Source organism: Lathamus discolor, chromosome 5 (genome assembly GCF_037157495.1).
Source record: "Lathamus discolor isolate bLatDis1 chromosome 5, bLatDis1.hap1, whole genome shotgun sequence".
In the NCBI taxonomy this organism is placed as follows: Eukaryota; Metazoa; Chordata; class Aves; order Psittaciformes; family Psittacidae; genus Lathamus; species Lathamus discolor.
The window spans coordinates 20,550,790-20,569,007 of NC_088888.1; the positions used below are offsets into that span (position 1 = coordinate 20,550,790).

Here is an 18,218-nt window from a genome sequence, read left to right on the forward strand (position 1 = left end):
GAAGGTCAGTCACCAAAACCACAGAAAAGCTGCAGTTACCTTAAAGAAGTGAGATGCTTTTCTTAAGATGCACAAAACTCAGCTGAAAGCACCTAGTCAATGCCTAGTGTGAAACTACTTTATTGAAGTGTTTCTCTACTAGGAAACAACATGCGGCCAGATGTGGGGACATTTGTTCAAATAACCTACTGTCCTAATTGTAGCAGAGATGAACAAGCATTCTTAAAACACATGAAAATAAAGCCAAGGCATGCTCAGAGTGTGGACTATATTTTCCTGCTTTTAAGCATACAATAAAGACATCTATGCTCATTTCATTAATCAAGTTGACAGCTTTAGGACCCTGCAGAGACTATGTTGCACTTCATAAAAAGCAGTTATCCTACAGTCACAATCCAGCTATGATACTACCTTGAAAATCTAGTATTACTATAACAAATCATGTAGAGACACAATAAAGGTAGCAGAAAACCCAGTAGCTACAACAGAAGCAACTTCAAAGTTTTTCATTCTTCTCCTTTCTCTTGCCTTCTTCTCTAAAACTCCCCAAAATTTAACTCTGAAAAATGCAAGTATTATTTTAAAGGGGCAAATTATTAGTGACACAGGTAAAAAGCTTTCAGAGTGCACTGATAGCTATAAGAAAGAGTAATTTTTCTAAGCACGAATTCCAGTGCGCTCCAAAACCCCTCATGCCAACAAGGCAAGCATTGATTACAGAGCTGCCCTGTCATTCTACAGTCATGTACACACCACAGCCTGAAGGTGGAAATTCTAACTCAACTGGCAAGTTATCATAGTTCAACTATTTAGCTTGATTCCAATATATCTGCATTACAGTCTGTGAAGCTGGTTAGCAGCAGCTGTAACAGCTAAGCATGCAGTAGGTTGAGGGTTCCAGTCAGACTGATGCAAGAAAAACCAAGGGAGAAGTCAGTGCCACCAGTGAGCTTGGTTAGACCCTTTCTTTTTTTATACAGCTCCAAACACCTCTCCTGCTTCTTTGGTGCCTGGAAGAGGCTCATCAGCCTCATTTCCCTCATAGGCCAGATAAAAATACTTACAGCTGCTGTTTCTCTAATTACAGATCACGCATGACTCTTAAGCAACTTTCCTCCAAAGCTTTTATGCTCCTTTCAGTGGGCTGGGAGTAAAAAAGAGCAGCAATATGAGCACTTGCATAGGCTACACAAATGCAGGTAACATTTGGAGGCAACATACAGAAGTCATCACTGATGAATTTGGTATTTCAACCAAGTCACCAAGAATACTGTACCGTACCTATGTTTTCTACCTCAGGACCTTCACAATCATTTACAGAATTATCTTCAAGTTCCATTAGCCATCACCCATTTGCTGTCATTATCGGACAATCTCATTACTTAAAGCCAAAATATTGTTAAATAACTGTCATCTTTGTTGTTGAGAAGGATCAGAGTTCAGAGACCTGTGATAGGTCCAACTGGGACTTTTTTGCACCTGTTGCAGCCTCAGAGACACACAGATCTAGGTTTTGTTTCTCAGCAGTTGGAACCTCCTTACACAATATTTGTAAGATGCCAGCACAGAACAAGGTCAATTTAGTATTTGCCAGTTTGCTTAATCACGATCCATGTCTACCTTTCACTAAGGCAGAAATATAGTCCTACATATGGGCTGATCTATAGCTATTGATCCCAAAACAGGAGTTAACAAGACAGGTCCATCACAAGAAAAACTACAGATAGACCTATTGTAAGAAAAGGAACTTGATTTCAGATTCAGAGGCTATCATATACAACCTATTATTAGTTTCTAATTCCCTTCTCATCATTCATGTTTCTTTCTCTTAGAACGGTGTATGAGCCATGAGTGTAAAACATTTCAGCAGCTACTTTGCACCTAATGGTGCCTTTGATCCACTGGAGTTCACACAACACAATGGAAAAAAAATATTATAACTTCCTTACTGATTTGACTGTAAATAGAGCTGCTAGGGCAAGGCATGCCTAGGAGGCATCTCTCCTGCCTGCAATTAAAATGTTGGTAAGTACATAACTAACACAGTAATATCTAAGAGCACTAACATAAAGACATAATAAAATAACATGGGTGGACACAAAAAACTGCCAGTCTGAAATTCCCTGCTAAAGAACTTGGTGTTTTAAAGAAAAGATCTAGTAACTAAAACCAGCAGTGCTGTTGAGGAACCTGAACCAGAATGAGGACAAAAATAAAGGAAAATGAAGTTATGCCTTCAAGCCTAAGCCATCCCTTCAATAAATAGAGCTAGTAAAACTGCAGTGTCTATTGCATACCACAATTTAGGGCTCAATCTGCATCTAAGCATGCTTCTCTTGAGAATGTCAGTAGCAATGTGGAAAGCTTCAGGTGGGGTTTTAATTTAGAGGAAGAGCGCAACTCTTCCAGTTGTCCCATTACCATGTTTTGTTTCACACTACAGAGAGGCTTAGAGCTTATGAGCTGAACTGATTTTCGACTAAACAAAACTTTAGAAGAAATTTAATTACTTGCTCATAGGCATTCAATCCATAGGATCATAAAGAGTCAAAAAAAAAAAAAATATCCCTGCAAATACAGGCACTGTGATCAGCGGGTCTACAGCATCAAAGCACAAAAGAATTATTCTCACATGCTCTCCTGCTAATCAGACTATCCTATGTCACTTACAATCCAGCCTGTTTCTGCTTCTATGTTACTATGTTGACATCTACGTGGAGTACTGGAGTGAAATGCGATTGCTCTGAATGGCAATGGCATTCAGAGAAAAGCAAAACAATAAATTGTTGTTTTGCTATTAATACTAATTAAACACAATTTGTTTTTTAAGAAGGAAATCTGCACAAAGTCATCGTTGCACTGTACCTTCACTAGCAGTAGAAGACATCTTGCAATAACCATAAACACACTATGAAGCAAAGCAGGAGTTCCAAGACTTTTCAGGACAACAAGCTGTTGATAACCTGCAAATCTTCTTGCATGCCATTGCCTCTAAAGCAGAGCTTGCCAGAAAACACCTAGTAGCAGAAGGTAACATGTCAGGTAATACAAATGTTCTGTCCTAAAGTAACAAGACAACATATTACAAGCACTCAAGGATTAAGTACGTTGCAGGAAAAAGGGAAAGCCCATAGGCTTTCTTTTGCAGGAAAACTTCTGATCAAATACTATTGCTCCATCAGCAGAGAGGGTTGCACTGTATGCATTATCAGCTTTGTTTAACTATGTCCCAAGAAAGTTTAAACAATTTAATGGTTAAACAGGAAGAAAAAAAAAAAAAACACAACAAACCCACAAAAAAACCCACACACAGAAAAGAATGCCTGCTTACATTTGAGTTTGCATGTAGAAGCACACAGGCAAAAGTTGTGGTATAACATAGTACTGCCTGTCCTCCGTTTTCTTCTCCTAATGCTGCAGTGGCAATATCCATAAGACAGTCTGAGATGTCACAGAGAACTGTGGACGGTGGTCCTACATTTTTCATCTCAGTTCATCCCTTCTGAAATTTGTAGGTGCATAATTAAAGATATATGTTTGACAAATCTAGCAATACCTATTTCTCAGGCATAAGCCTTAATTTGTACCTCAAAGATTTATACAAGATGTACTAAATATAGTTAACAACTCTTCAGTCAAACATTTTCCATTGGCAGCCACTTGTCCACCTCTGATAGATGCTCAGCTTTACTCCATTAAGTCCATACAAAAGTCTTAGTCTTGAAAGACACAGGTTATCTGTCATTCCGACAAAGGAATACCCTAGATGGAATGGATCAGGAAGTTAAAGACCAAACAAACAAAGCCTAGTACTTTAGAATCTCCTGAAGAACATGTGGAAAGGGAAAGATTATGAAAAATTTGTTCATCTTAACTTTACACTGGGAAAAAAAAAATGTTACAAAGCATAATCAAAAGCCATAATTTTTTTATTAAATGTTGAACAAAAAATAGTTTAAAACCTGGCTCACGTTTTTAAGAAAACTATAGCTTGCAGACTCTCCTAAGAGTATTGCATAAAGATTCAAACCTTGAAGTAGCAGCTTATAAGTAAAGCATTATGGGGAAAAAGTGCTCAGAATCAGAGAATATTATTAAAGTTTCATAATATAATTGACAAATTCCAAGTACAAACAAGTCTAGAAGCAAACTTCGGCATCTTCAAACACAAACCAAAATCCTGTAAATGCACCTGTTGATATTTGTGATTAAAGAAGACATCCTGATGTAAAAAAACAAAGGGGAAAAATTACTATTAAGCCACTTGACTGTTACTTCCTTTAGCATAAATGTCCTGTGTGCCATGTATATCCCAGGAGAAGCTTTCCTTAAAAGTCTTCTAAATGTTTGTTCACAGCACTGGGCTTTAAATCTAAACATTTAGGTTTCTAAAGTTCTCTCTGAGGCCTGTTTAGAGTCTTGTATGCTTTCCAAATAAAGACCTCAATTTTTTGTTCTCATACCCAGTATGTTTGTCTCCTAAATGGAGCCAACAATTTCTCTTTTTGTTTTATTGCTCTGTTTCAAAGTAGCCATTTTCACTCAGATTCTTCACTTTCTTTTCATCACTCTTGATGCTTATCATCAATAAGAAGTATTTGAGGTTTTGATGACTCTGGTGGGCCAGTAAAAGGGATTTCCAAGTAAATAAGATGTGGCCAAGTGTTAGCTAACCTTTGCTCATGTGAACAGTAACATGAAGGTCAAGAGGGCTCCTCCCTGCATGAATAGCTCCTTCATCATTAAACTGATGTTTCACAATCAGGATGGAGTAATAAAGAGTAAAAGTAAGGAACTGGTGAAGAGTGAAATGACTGAACTGCCTTAACATTTGCTTTACTCTCCAAACCTCATTCGTACAACAGGGCAGGCAAAGTTGTCATCGCTGTAGATCTTCGCCTTCTCCCTCTCTTCCTAAAGAGTCCTAGGGCTCTGTCCCACAGCAGCAAGAAGCAAGGACAAGCCATAGACTTTTATCAAGACAGAGATACTACACTATGCCAATATATATGGCAGTTACATTACTATTAAAAATGTCCACAATGCCAATATATATGGCAGTTACATTACTATTAAAAATGCTTATTTCTGTAGATATTCCAGTGTCATATTTTGTTCCAAGGTAATTGTACTTAGTGAGATTACATAGTTCCTTGTGCCAACACATGGTTGTGGCTGAGTGGCTTTGGAGGCCTGCATAAATGGTCATGGGAAGCATCTCAGCCACATTTTCACTTAAGAAATCAGCTTTATCTGGAAGACCATGGGCAGGCAGCAGCTATCCTATACACCATCCAGAGTAAGTCATCTTTAAAATCAGGGTCTACATAGCATTACTGCAAGAAGAGTTTAAGTGCTTTCTCTACTACTTATACTAATAATAACTAATATGGTACTTAAAATAATCAAAAGCAAATGGATTCTTCACATAAGAGACTTTCTAAAAGCTGTTTTTAACAAGTTTATTTTTAGGCATTTCTCAGGACTCGGGAAAAGGGCTTTCTTTTTAGCATATCCTATCATGCTCAGCATGCGAGTTTTCTGAAAGCGTACTAAACACGTTTTGATAAACATTTATTGGAGTGCATTTCTACTGTAAAGTGTTATGAAATCTTTATTACAAAATACAAACTCTAGACAGTATTTGACCTAATTTATAAAATTGACCCACTTTATAAATTACTTGAACTGTTGGTACAAAGATACTAGTTTTGCACATTAATTGAGAATCTGTGCCAGTAACCCACTTATTTTTTAAGTGGTTAAGATGACACTGCAGGTCTTTGTAGCCATTCCACAAGAGATCCCATTGCACTTACAGCTCATATTAGGCTCAGATGAATACACAAGCTAACCTGAACGGGGAAAAATGGCAATAACTCAATAACTGAATAACTCAGTCCTTGTCACCTTTCAGGCTGCTTCTGGAAACAGAATTGTTATTGCTAACACAACATTTCTTAGCACCCTTGCGTTCTACCAACAACCATTTTAAGTTCTACAGTTAGTGATATTTGTAGATCTTTGTCCAGTGTGTTTTAAATGGGGATATTAAAGAGAGTATCAGTAAAGTAATAGCAAAGGTCAATGTGGCTCTGAAAACGCACGTGTCAGCACGGATCACAAACAGACTGAGAGAAAAAGCTTTAAAATAAAGACTAAATGTAATTTAAAAATAAATTTAAAGAGACAAGTACAGAGAAATGAGTCAAATAATTAAAAATCTTAACAATAAGTTTGAGTAGTCAATGGAAGAGGCTAAAGAGGTTCACAGGAGCAAAACAGAGGTGGGGATGGGGATGCACATTTTCAAACCTACAGCATTCTAGATGTATTTGGAGGTTTAATATGAGACCAGGATCATTGGGACTTGCCAAAAGAGAACATGTGTTAGCAATGTGCTAAAGATTCAGCAGAACCCGACAGAAGCAGCATAGATAGTGGTTGAGGATGGACAACTACAAAGACTTTTTCTGAAATACTTTAGAGTTCTCACAGGATGAAATCCTGATGTCTTTACATGATTTCCCCCATCCCAGGTAGCTTCAGCTGGGCTAGATTTCACCTTGCCATCCTCCTCTATAAGAAATGCCACTCGCCTCTCTTTCAATCACTTCTCATATAAAAGTTGAATAAGAACAGGAACAAAACTACAAGTCTGGAAGAAAACAGAAAGTGAAGTTTTCAGAAAAATCTTTCTGCCACTTCAGGATTAATTGTGATAAGGATCGCAGGAAAACAAAACAACTAATGATCCTCTCATACTAGTATGAATTTCATCCTAATTTCAGCCAGAATCCAGATTTACATTTTGTCTGCAAAAAGTTAAACATGCCAGGGTTAACACACACCCCAATCCAAACAAGGGTCTTTTCTTAAGGATATGAGAACAGGTTTGGGATATAACCTAGAATAAGATTTCAGCAAGATTCCAGGAAAATCATGTTCAAAAAACCCAGCATGTTTCATTTTCCAACATCCCTTTATAATCTCAAGCTATGTATCTAGCTATTCTACTCTATACCATGAAAACATATTTAAGAGGGTACTAAGATGGTAACAGGAAGAACAATGCCACCAGAAAGCTCTGCTATCTGGAACAGACAGAATGTAGCCACCAAATTAAGAAAGAGAATTTAAACCACAAACTTTTAGGATCAAGAACTCTTCTAAGCTTTCACAGTATTGATTACACCAATACAACTAATGAGCCATTTCCTCAGTCTTCCGTATTTTAGCATTTTAGTAGACTTAGTGACTTTAAATATAAAATAATAATTTAAAAGAAATCCAAAACACAATGACCAGTCAATATAAACATCTCTGGATTAAAGTCCCAAATTACTCATTCTCACCACTGGAGCCCCACATATCTGGGCAAACTGTTTTTTTATGGCTCACCACATTTTGATGGATGCCACATCCATAAGGAGACACTAACCAAGTTTATACTGCTCTATGATTTAATACACGCTATTGATTAATGATTAGTTTTGAAGAAGTATTCTGCCAGATGAGCAAGATAGGACGATTATCAACTCCTTATGGCTTGGAAGAAAGTCATTCTCCTGAAATCAGAATAACCACCGCACGAGAGTTGTGAGCATCCCTCCACGCAAGCCGATAACCCCGGCTGACCTCGGGACCCGCACCCAATCCCCAGGCAGGTTTTCACTATTTAATATGAAAATTAGAAAAAAAAAAAAAAAAGAGATAAGGGGAAGGACATCAGACCAAACAGAACAGGATCAAGACGCCTGGCTTCACCTCGTAACACAAGACCCATTGAGGCAGAAGAAACCACCCCATGTGCTAAAACAAGAGCTGCATTCACGGCTACCGGAGGCGTTGCGGGAGCACACTGCGTGCGTGAGCCCGCTCCTCCAGCCCCAGGACCAGCCAGCAAAAACTGAAATCAACCCCGGCCGCCTTCACCACTTCTCGGAGGAAGAGGAGGAAACGCGGACCCATTTAATCACTCTATCATTAAGTAGTTACGAATAATTAAGAGATTTCCTCGCTCTCCCGCTAGAGGGGCAGCTTTTAGGCACCGATCTTTGTGGGGACGCAGCTACAGTGGGGTGCTCCCAGGGAGCCGTCCTGCCCTGCAGCCCGCAGCTCCCCTCCCTCCCGTCCGCCCCACCAAGGCGCAGTATTTTCCGCTCCGAGGCGCCCGGCAGCACCTGCTGCTGCCGCCCCTCACCCCCCGGGCCCGGCCCCGGCGGCGTCCGCTGTACCTGCAGGATCTTGTCCAGCCCCTCTTGGCCCAGGCAAGGGAACTGCTTGAGCAGCTCCGTCTTCTGCCGCTTGTAGTCGTCGGTAGCCGAGCGCCAGTGCGGCTCTTCCAGCACCTCGAAGATCGCCGCCCCGATGGACAGGTAGAAGATGATGGCCGAGGTCAGTAAGGGGCCCCTGTCCACCATGGTGCCTGCGGGAGGGCGGGCTGGGGCGGCTGCCCCGCGCTGCGGCCGTAGGTGCCCGAAGCCGCCCTGTCCTTCCCCTGACAGCTCCGACTCCCCTCGCCGTCCGCCGTGCTGCCTCTCCCAGCCTCTGCCGCGTTCCCTCAGTCTTCCACACTCCCCTCCCACTCTCTCTCCTCCTCCCTCCTCCGCTCCCCCTTGTTTTCTCCCCTCCCTCCCCAGCACCAATTTGAATTTCGTGCTCTCCCGCTTCCTCCCCCTATCCGCACGCGCATGCGAGGCTGCCGCCGGGGGAAAGGCCAGCGGGGCGCCCCGGCACCCGCCAGAGGCTGGCCCCGCCCCACGGCTGCGATAAGGGGCGGCTGGGGCCGGCGGGGGTCCGCCTGCAGGGAGTGGAGCGGGGTCGCGACCTCCGCTCTGCCCGCCCTGCCGTGGGGAGAGTGTGTGGCGGCCGCTGAGGTGAGCCCGACCCCGGCGCCTTCCCCTGAGCGGGTGGTCCCTGCGCACGGAGCCGTGCTTCGCGCTCCCTGTTTTGCCTTAAGCGAGAGGGGTTGACGTCCCTCCGCTCCCTCGTGCTGCCAGGTTCAGTGGAATTTCTCGTTTTCGACGCTGGAACGCTATGAAAGGAGAGCGGTGGCAAAGCAGAGGGGGCAGGCAAGCAAGAGCTCTGAGGAGGAAAAGAGGGGCTGTTGGCTGGTTTCCCCTATCCCCGAGATTTCCACAAGTGTGTGTTACAGATCCTTCACAGCAGGCACTGAGTATCCCTTTCATGCATTTTGTGCTTTCAATAAATGCTACTATGCATGCCTGTGCGCGGGTTTGGGAGCAAAGGAGAAACACTGGCTAGCTAGTTTCCACAGGATGCTCAAAACCCCATCTGGGCTGAAGCTGCGTTGAAGCTCACCCCGTTCATGAAGCCTGTCCTAGGAGTTGCTGCTTACACCAGTGCAGAAGTGCACGCTTCTCTATGTTCACGCTTCGAAGCAGAATGAAGGCAACACAACTGTTTGGAATAGATGGGGCTGGAAATAGGGTTAAATGAGTCAGGGGAAGAGCGAGTCAGTGGGAGGATAAGATACAGCGGTGTGTTTTGCACCCTGGCAAAGTGCTTTATCGTTCATCATATAGACACTGCTTTTGTGGAGATAGCTTTTTTCCTGCCTTCTCCAGACATATACACACAACCCCCAACAGGAAGAAGATACTAAAAAATAGAGTTGTCCATAATCAACTGCATTAACACGAAGGATTTAAGGATGTATAGGTATGTCAACTGGTGTCCGCACACCAAGAAGCTGAAAGGAGCCAGATGAAATTTCTCACGCAGACATAATTGAAACAGGAGAAAGGAGACTAGAGCAGAATGGGAAAGAGGAAGAAAGTATGTAGAAAATACACAGCAGAGTATGAGAAAACAAAAAGGAGTGCATGCGGAAGGCAAAGGAATGTGCCTTGGTTAGGAGGTATCCAGAGATACCTATCTGTAAAATTTTGAAACATGCACAGTGGATACTCTTGTGTGAGACTACCCACAGAAAATTACATGACCCCTAAGCAGTCCTTCCAACTAAAACGTCTACTGCTCAGTGAAAATAGATCAGCAGCCTATAAACAGGACTGGAGAAACAACAAAATCCACAAGCATGTTACCTGATCAGCATCACTGTCTTTGCATGGGATTCCCCAGTTGTGTAAAGGAAACATTAAGGAAAGGATTGCCAAACTGTAATAGTAACAAAAAACTAACCAAAGAAGCAAACAAAAAAGTCATATATATGTGCTAGAGGAGGGATCAAATAGAAAGCATCATAAGAAACATTTTTAAAATAACAAGTGTCTTAGAGAAACTACAGTAACATTTTTTACTAAGACAAAAATAGAGGATGTTTTATGCAGTTGTAAGGCAGAACTCTTAATTAAAATGGAAAGAAGAATTTCATTATGCATAATTATCACAGTAAAATTATTCCCAGGTGTTATCACTTGACCCATGACCTCTGCACATTGGCTACATTGCCTCGCTTGCTGATTTAAAATTAAAGTTTAGAAACTGTAAGGTATGTAAATACTTATGGCAAGTGACTGAAATTGAGGAAGAACCGTTCCCATAGGCAAACTATGATATAATTTTCTTTTTGGTGCTCTTGCACCTTCTTCTGAGTCACCTGCAAATGGTTAGATTATTCCAACAGCAACAGCAGTAGCCTGAGACATTATAGCAATATTACACCTGCGTGATCCTGACCCCGTAACACATCTGTGCTTTGTAACTGGAAGGTATTTGATTAAATTTTGAAACCATACCCTTCTCCATCTGCCTCCGAGTCTCTATAGGCCAATTTATACCACTGAAACGCTATCTTAAAGGCACAAGGAATGACACAAATGACCCTGAACCTACTGCAATTATAAAGCACAGATGAGAGCAAAACCAGTTCCAGGCATTTTATAAAAAGTTTGTTTGCAATTTCATTTCAACATTTCTGCTTTCCAGTCTAAACTCCCAGTCACAATTCTGATAATTAGTGCTGTCAGTAATTGAGTCAGTCAGTGTTTAAAAACAAACAAACCTGTAAATCACATACCATTTTTCCTTGTGTTGAAATGTTATTGCTGTTGTTAGACTGACTCCTTGAGTTTCTCTTAGTTTCAAAGAGGTGAGCCTGGTAAGGAAGACCATCCAGAGGAATAGTCTATCCCCTTAGGAACTGTAGCCAACAGCTCCCACAAGTAGAGGCGATCCTCTGAATATCAACAAACTTCTTGCATTTAGATACTTCTCTTTGAGTCCTTTGTCTTTTGCAGAGCAAATTACAAGGCATAATTTCATGCTGCTGTCCAAGTAAGTGTGGCAAGAAGGAATATTTTTTGTAGCTGGCCTCTTTTTGCACCTCCTGATCTAAAATGCCTCTCCTGACCTCATAAAAGGTTCTATATTCTTTTATTCATGTCCCTTTTCTACTCTCTGTTTCCCTTGGATGAAACAGTACCCCTATTGTTAACCCACAGCACCTGCCACATAGGCCCCACAGCTTTTCATGCTGGCTAAGTTAATGAAAAGGCTGGGGTTATTCACTCAAAGGCTTGCAAATCTCACTAAAAAATCAGGAGGGAATCAGCAGATAGCACTGTGGCAAGCAATACCATAAGTATCAATCATTTGTATTATTTGCATAGGTCATTATTTCAGGCTGTCCGGCCCAAAAGGAAATCTCTTTCATCCAAGCTGTATGTCTAAGACACATTTGCTGTACAGATGTTTCCTAGAACAGCCTGAAATGAATGGATAAAAGTCAGAAGATGTTTTAGATAGAGCAAATAAAAGACATTATTTGGGCAAAGGAAGCCTGTCATGTAGTGGCAAAGACTGCATGTTGTACTGAGTATGAAATACGACCTTCTCTTCAAGCCTCTGCCATTTTTCACTTGGAAGTCTGGTTTTGCCTGGTTGATGTCTCTGTTCTCAATAATGCCTGTCAACTCTGCATCTTTCACTTTTCTCTATCCATTGAAAGTTGGACACCTCCAACATTGCTTTCAAGTGCTATGCATCTAGCCATGTATGGTTTTAAGTAAGTTGAGGGGTGTGCTATTGTGACAAGCAGTGTGCCTTCTCTGGTACAGTCCAGTATATGGAAAGGATAAGGCCGGTCTGTGGATGATGTAGAATTTAATATGAGATATTTGTAGATCAAAAATTCTCTGTGGTATTGTTCACAATTCTTGACCTAAGTATTTACACTTAGCATGTTTTGTGCCCTGAATGTACAGTAACACATACTAAATAATAATAAAGAAACCAACCTGCATACCACTGCACCAGACTTCTTCACCCATGGACAGATAATGAGTGAACAAACACCACATGACAGACATTAGTCATGCTGCTTAATGAATAACTGGTGATGAGTACAATACCTGTGTGGAATAGCTGTAATCTGTTCAAGGAAAAATATGCATTTGGATCATTTGTTTTTCACTGAGATACCTGCAGTATTCAAGAGAAATATCTTCATCAAGAAGCCCAGGTATTTCAGCATTTTTTCTGTGTATTTCTGTGACTGCCTTCCTCAGCCATCCACAGCAGTCACTGGATGATGATGAAACCCAGTTTCCTTCAAAATATTCTACAAAAAAGACCTCTGGCCTTCTCTTTCTGCTTCACCATGGCCTCAGTCTTGTAGACAAACACAGGTAGTACCAAATGCTTACGATAGTCCTTCTCACTGACGATGTCAGTGATCTGTACAGTTCAGCATACAGCTAGACAAGAACACCCATCTAGGACAATGTTGGTCCTGTGTTTTACCATCATGATACCTGAAGCACATTACTTTCTAGATAGTACGCTCAAGGCTAGCTGAGCACCATGGTAACAGAGTCAGTGAATAATGCAACAATCTGTTATTTGGTTATGTAAAACATCACTGTTGAGTCTTGGTTTTGTGTCATTAATATGAATAAATGTCTGCACATTGCTTTGAGACTTGTTTCCCAAGCCAGTTTAAATTAACTTTTACCAGTCTTGTGTCATGAAGGGCAGAAGTCTTCTCCAGTGTTACTGCTTCTGCCTGAATGTGACAGGGGCATATTCCAGGGGAGAATTCAAGGAGCTGTTCGTCTCCTGTCTCCCACTTGGATTGTGTAGCTGTATGCCAAGTTGTTCACAGAGAACCTTGTGTGTGACCAGGCAGTTCCCACATCCACATCAAGCTCCCTTCCGTGCGTGGCATGTAATGTTCACATTTTGTAAGTCAACATCCCTGAAGAGATGTTCCCACCTACCTCTTCCCTTTATAGAAACAAAGTCACCACATTAATTTTGGCAGAGGAAAAGCAGAGGGAGGGTTGATGGCTTTTTTTTTTTTCCCCTTCTTGGGTTAATAGAGTCTTGTGGATAATAAACGAGGACAGCTATACACCCTAAAACCATTGAGAAGGAATCATATTCTTATAATTTATTCTCCTGTTCCAAATCCTGCAGCAACAGCTTGTGAGGTTAAGTTGGTCTTATATGGAGGTAAAAAATATTGGGTAACGAGCAAGAGAGTTGGCTACATACAATTGAAGGGGTGTGAATTTTAAAGGTTTTTTTCTATGGACACTGGTTGCTTTTGTGCTTGGGTCATGTCCCATGCTGTCTCTACGCATGTGCTTTTTCCTTCCATGAATAAAGGAGTTTTGTAAGAAAACAAGTGTTCCTGGCATAGCCTACCTCCACAGCCCCTTCACCTGTCACATGGTCCTTTGTGCTGCCTCTTTCATCATGTGTGATATTGGGAAAGAAGATGGCAAAGTCTGAGCCATAAAACCCACTGCTGTCTGCAAGTGAAATGCTTGCATGCTGCTAATGTTTTTTAACTTATGGTCTGTACCCTCCTAGACCGTTATTAGGAGGAATATTAAGAGGGTTTGGAGGGAACTTAAATTTCAGTGTTTGTTGCCTTCCAGTGGTGCTTCCTACATGCCAAACCCAGTGCAGAAGTAGCAAGCAAATCCAGATCACTAGCAGATATGATTCTAGGGAGGCAACTTGGCACAAAAATTATGAAGTTAGAACATCAGGAAAAAATCCACCTAGTTTAGCGCTTCTAGACAGCTGGACTGTCGTCACTGTTAATAAGCATAAAAGCTGCCTGCATGTTATAACTTACACTGGTCCTGGTCTCATGGTGAGCACCATGCTCTTGGCTCTCAGTGGCTTTTCCAGGATGTATGTGGAGTGTCACAGTCAATTGCAAGATAGCCCATGCTTAAAGTGGTAAAGCAAATCAGATGCTGGAGGTTTTCCTCATATTGTGTAGCACCTCAGCAGTACTCTAGTCTTTATTCTGTTCAACTGCCTGTTGGCCTCAGAACTGGAACAAAGTCCAGGCAAACTGAAAAAGCAGTGAGTGAATGGGAGCAGGTTCAAATGGCCCATGTTGCAGTTCTCCTTCAAGAGCTTATGGAGGAGTCTTTGTAACTCAGGTGAGACTCACAATGCTTCCAGCAGTGAGGTGTGGGATAGGCCTGGTAGGCATCAGAGTTGAGGGGACGGCAGATAGCATACAAATAGAACAACCTCTAACCTAGGGATCTGGTACATCTGCAAAAATCTGTGGAGCAGTTGGTGGGGAGGAGAGAAGGATGGGGAAGGGAGCACTGACCCCATGAAGATGAAGTGATACAGTGCTCTCTAAGGACATCCAAACAGAGGAGAACATCCCTAGCTGCTTCTTTCACTGAAGAGGACCATTGAAGCCAGCCTGAGGTCCCCAGTGAATATTGCATTGCCAACATGAGTTATAGAAACTAATGGTTATCAGGCTGTAAGAGGTTTCACAGCTCATTTCCTTTGAATATTAGTTATTTCTTTTGCCAAAGAGAGAACAAAAAGGGAGGAGAAGGAAATAAAAACTACATGTAGTAGTTAATTTATTTTAAAAGATTGAACTAGTAAGGAGATGGGAGAACTCTGCAGATGGCATTGCTTCAGTCAGGTGAGAAAACTCAGTGCTTTTCTTGCATGTGTTTAAGATTTCATTGGAACAAAGAAGCATATGCAAATAATGGGACCAATCTGCAAACTCTTACTCAGGTCAGCGGGCTTTGCTCAAGAACTCTCACTGATTGGGGGTACTGGTAACAACAGTTTCCCCCCTCTGAGGAGCCTGGCTCTTAGGTCTGCCTCATCTGCTACCCTTGCTTCACTCCCTACTCTCACCCCTGATCTTTTGCAATTCGGTGACAATCAGAGGTGTGTCTGTGATCCTGTAAAGCAGTTTGCATCATTGTCATTTGTGATGAAATTTTCACAGGAAAAGGAGGAGCAGCAACATTTTGCCCCGCTTAAGGTTGCCCTGGCCCTATACCAAGAAGCCTGAAGCCCTTAATTTTCATAAGAGAGATCTGATTACTGCCACCCATATTACAGTGCAGAAATATGTCTAGCAGAAAACACACTCCCCATCCTTCTTCCCGCTCTCCCCCCACTTCCAAGAGAAGTCTTGCATTACTGCAATTGTGTCAGAAGCGCATGGCCAGGCTTGGGCTACCTTGCTGAAGTTATTGTACTACGTCTGCAACAGACCTCATGGCATCTACCTCTGCCCTAACAAAAACATCATTTTCCTTAACTGGGTTGAAGAAACTGTTTTGCTTTCACTTAACAGAACTGGCCAGACCATGCCAGTTGATGTCAACTGTGTTGTATGTTATTTCAATGTGTATCTATTACAAACAGATGAAAACGCAACTTTCATTTTGACTAAAGGAACTGGTAATTGACACAGAACTGTTAAAATGTGACAAATAAGCAATGTCTAAGCCAGCTGAATAAAAGAAATGTTAGCAGTGTCTTTCCTCTGCTGTACTCTCTAGTGCAAATACAGCAGCCTTGCTTAATAAACAAGGCCTCATTTAGTTCTGGACTTGTCTCTACATTAACCTTTTACAGGCACCTGGGACAAGATCATTAAACCTGCACGTATGAGCTGAAGACCTGCCTCAAAATTCTTTCTAATGCCAGGAAAGGCCCTCATTACACTATTATGCATTAACTAACAAATAATCATTCTCAGCAGTGGGAAGTGAGTTATTTTGCAGCTCTCTGTCAGAGTGTTCAAGTGCCTCGTATGAAATCTAGAGAGATTAAATTCCTTTGCTCTTCTTTATAGTTGGACTGCTTGTAGGGCATGCTGCAACACCGGCATCTAAATATGCTTGGAGAGCAATATGGAAAGATTACAACTGTAATATCTATTATGGTAATGTGTGGAAATCTGGCTCTTGTTAACAGAGCAGTGGGGGAAGGACATTACTGGGGCTCATAGGTAAAGCAGAGAGGGGAATTTGATATCTAATGTCACTAGTATACAAGAGCAGGACAAACTGGTGTTGTCATTCACTGGCAAGACACAGTGGAGAGGCTGCTAAAGCAGTAAGTTGGTCACTATAAATAAGAAGAGGTGGCACTGGAGCCTGTAGGAAGGGCTGTGCAAGCTGGCTGCCATTGGAGGCCTTCACTAAATATGTTGTAGGCAACAGGGCCACATGATGAACAGATACTACAGCTATCATCTTTATTTTCCAGAAAAACATTAGCTTTCATATCTGGAGTTACTGAACTAAAATGTCTTTTCTTCATTTAATCTTGATGCAAACTCATATGTTTCTGAAGAGACATCCCAAGTCTAAAGATCCAGTTTGAATCTCTTCTTTCCTTCTGGTCTCCACTTTGTGGAGATTGCCTCTGAGTCTGGTGTTCTCCATATCAGAAATCTAACGTTGTTACATTGATTTTGGTTAAGACGTAAAGCCTGATTTCAGTCCTGTGTGGATAGCAGGATTCAACACCTTCACATGGTGGCAGAGAGAGAAAGAGAGAGAGAATAAAAATTCCTTGAATAGTATAAAAGGTGCAATTTGTCATTGCTAAGGAGACAAGTCTTTTCCATGTGTGACTGTTGCAGTTCCACACAGGCTTTTCACATCAAGTACTCCACATCAGGGCCAAGGTGCAGTGATAAGGAAGAGCTCTTACTAGCAGCTCAACAGTTTGCCAGTGCATGCAGCAGCAGTATGCATCTTTCAGTCACTGCAGTGAATTATGTTTTCAGTTGTACATTGCAAAGTGACTAGCAAATAACTTCAGACTGTAACACTGTCCAATCTGTTCCCCCATATGCACTCCTTTCCCAAAGAATACACCGTACCATGCAGTAATGAGGGCGTTCAAATAACAATGGAAAAAATGACTCTGAGATTCTCTTGAACTAACTTCAAAGCTGCATATCCAGTTCTCTGCCTTTTTTGGTCAATCTATTTACACCATTTTTTCTGGTTTTAAACAGACTGGGTAGGAGAAGAGATTCCAGCACACCTGATCCAGCTTTTAAACTCAGTTCCTCAGAAAAGCAGACATTACACAGTCATAGGGGAAAATGTCAGTAGAACTTTCTCCGCTCCCAGCACATTTATATTTCTCAAAAGTATCGAAATGATGTTTTGGTAAAGTAGGTAAAAATGAGAGTGGGAGGTTACATGTGAACTGGAATGCAGAACACAAAAAGTTGCATCTTTCTGTAGCACTACTATCTTACACATGGGAGGCTACTTCCAGGCAATATATCAGAACTCACAAATTGTCTTTCAGACACATGTGGAAAACCACCAAAACCAGCACAGGCCACCTGTGACATGCAAAGCCTGCAGCTGAAACAGTCACATTCACAATGCTGAGCTGTAAAGTCCTCAGTATTAAGAAGTCCCCCAAACTAGAAAGATTTATTGCCTTTTTTTATCTGGTTGGGTGGAGGACACAACAGGCACACACCTTATCCCCATTTTGCTCTGAGAGTTTCACATATTCTGTTTCTTCTCACATTATCAAAAGGAGTGTGACCAGCAGGTCGAAGGAGGTGATCCTGCCCCTCTACTCCGCTCTTGTGAGACCTCACCTGGAGTATTGTGTGCAGTTCTGGTGTCCTCAACATAAAAAGGACATGGAACTGCTGGAACAAGTCCAGAGGAGGGCCACGAGGATGATCAGGGGACTGGAGCACCTCCCGTATGAAGACAGGCTGAGGAAGTTGGGGCTTTTCAGCCTGGAGAAGAGAAGGCTGCGTGGGGACCTCATAGCAGCCTTCCAGTACCTGAAGGGGGCCTATAGGGATGCTGGGGAGGGACTCTTCATCAGGGACTGTAGTGACAGGACAAGGGGTAATGGGTTAAAACTTAAACAGGGGAAGTTTAGATTGGATATAAGGAGGAACTTCTTTCCTGTTAGGGTGGTGAGACACTGGAATCGGTTGCCCA

At 41.9% G+C, this 18,218-nt stretch overlaps 1 protein-coding gene and 1 long non-coding RNA gene across 2 annotated transcripts in view; one reads left to right on the forward strand and one right to left on the reverse strand.

Annotated features, from left to right (window-relative positions):
* The window catches only part of KCNK5 (potassium two pore domain channel subfamily K member 5), a 36,693-nt gene extending 28,114 nt beyond the window's left edge, over window positions 1–8,579 (reverse strand). Inside the window, exon 1 of the mRNA XM_065680029.1 lies at window positions 8,238–8,579. Coding sequence (XP_065536101.1) covers window positions 8,238–8,423 — 186 coding nt within the window. The 5' untranslated portion in view covers window positions 8,424–8,579. The remainder of the gene's footprint in view (window positions 1–8,237) is intronic.
* The window catches only part of LOC136014890 (uncharacterized), a 78,277-nt gene continuing 67,981 nt past the window's right edge, over window positions 7,923–18,218 (forward strand). Inside the window, exon 1 of the long non-coding RNA XR_010612915.1 lies at window positions 7,923–8,397. This is a non-coding gene — a long non-coding RNA (uncharacterized LOC136014890). The remainder of the gene's footprint in view (window positions 8,398–18,218) is intronic.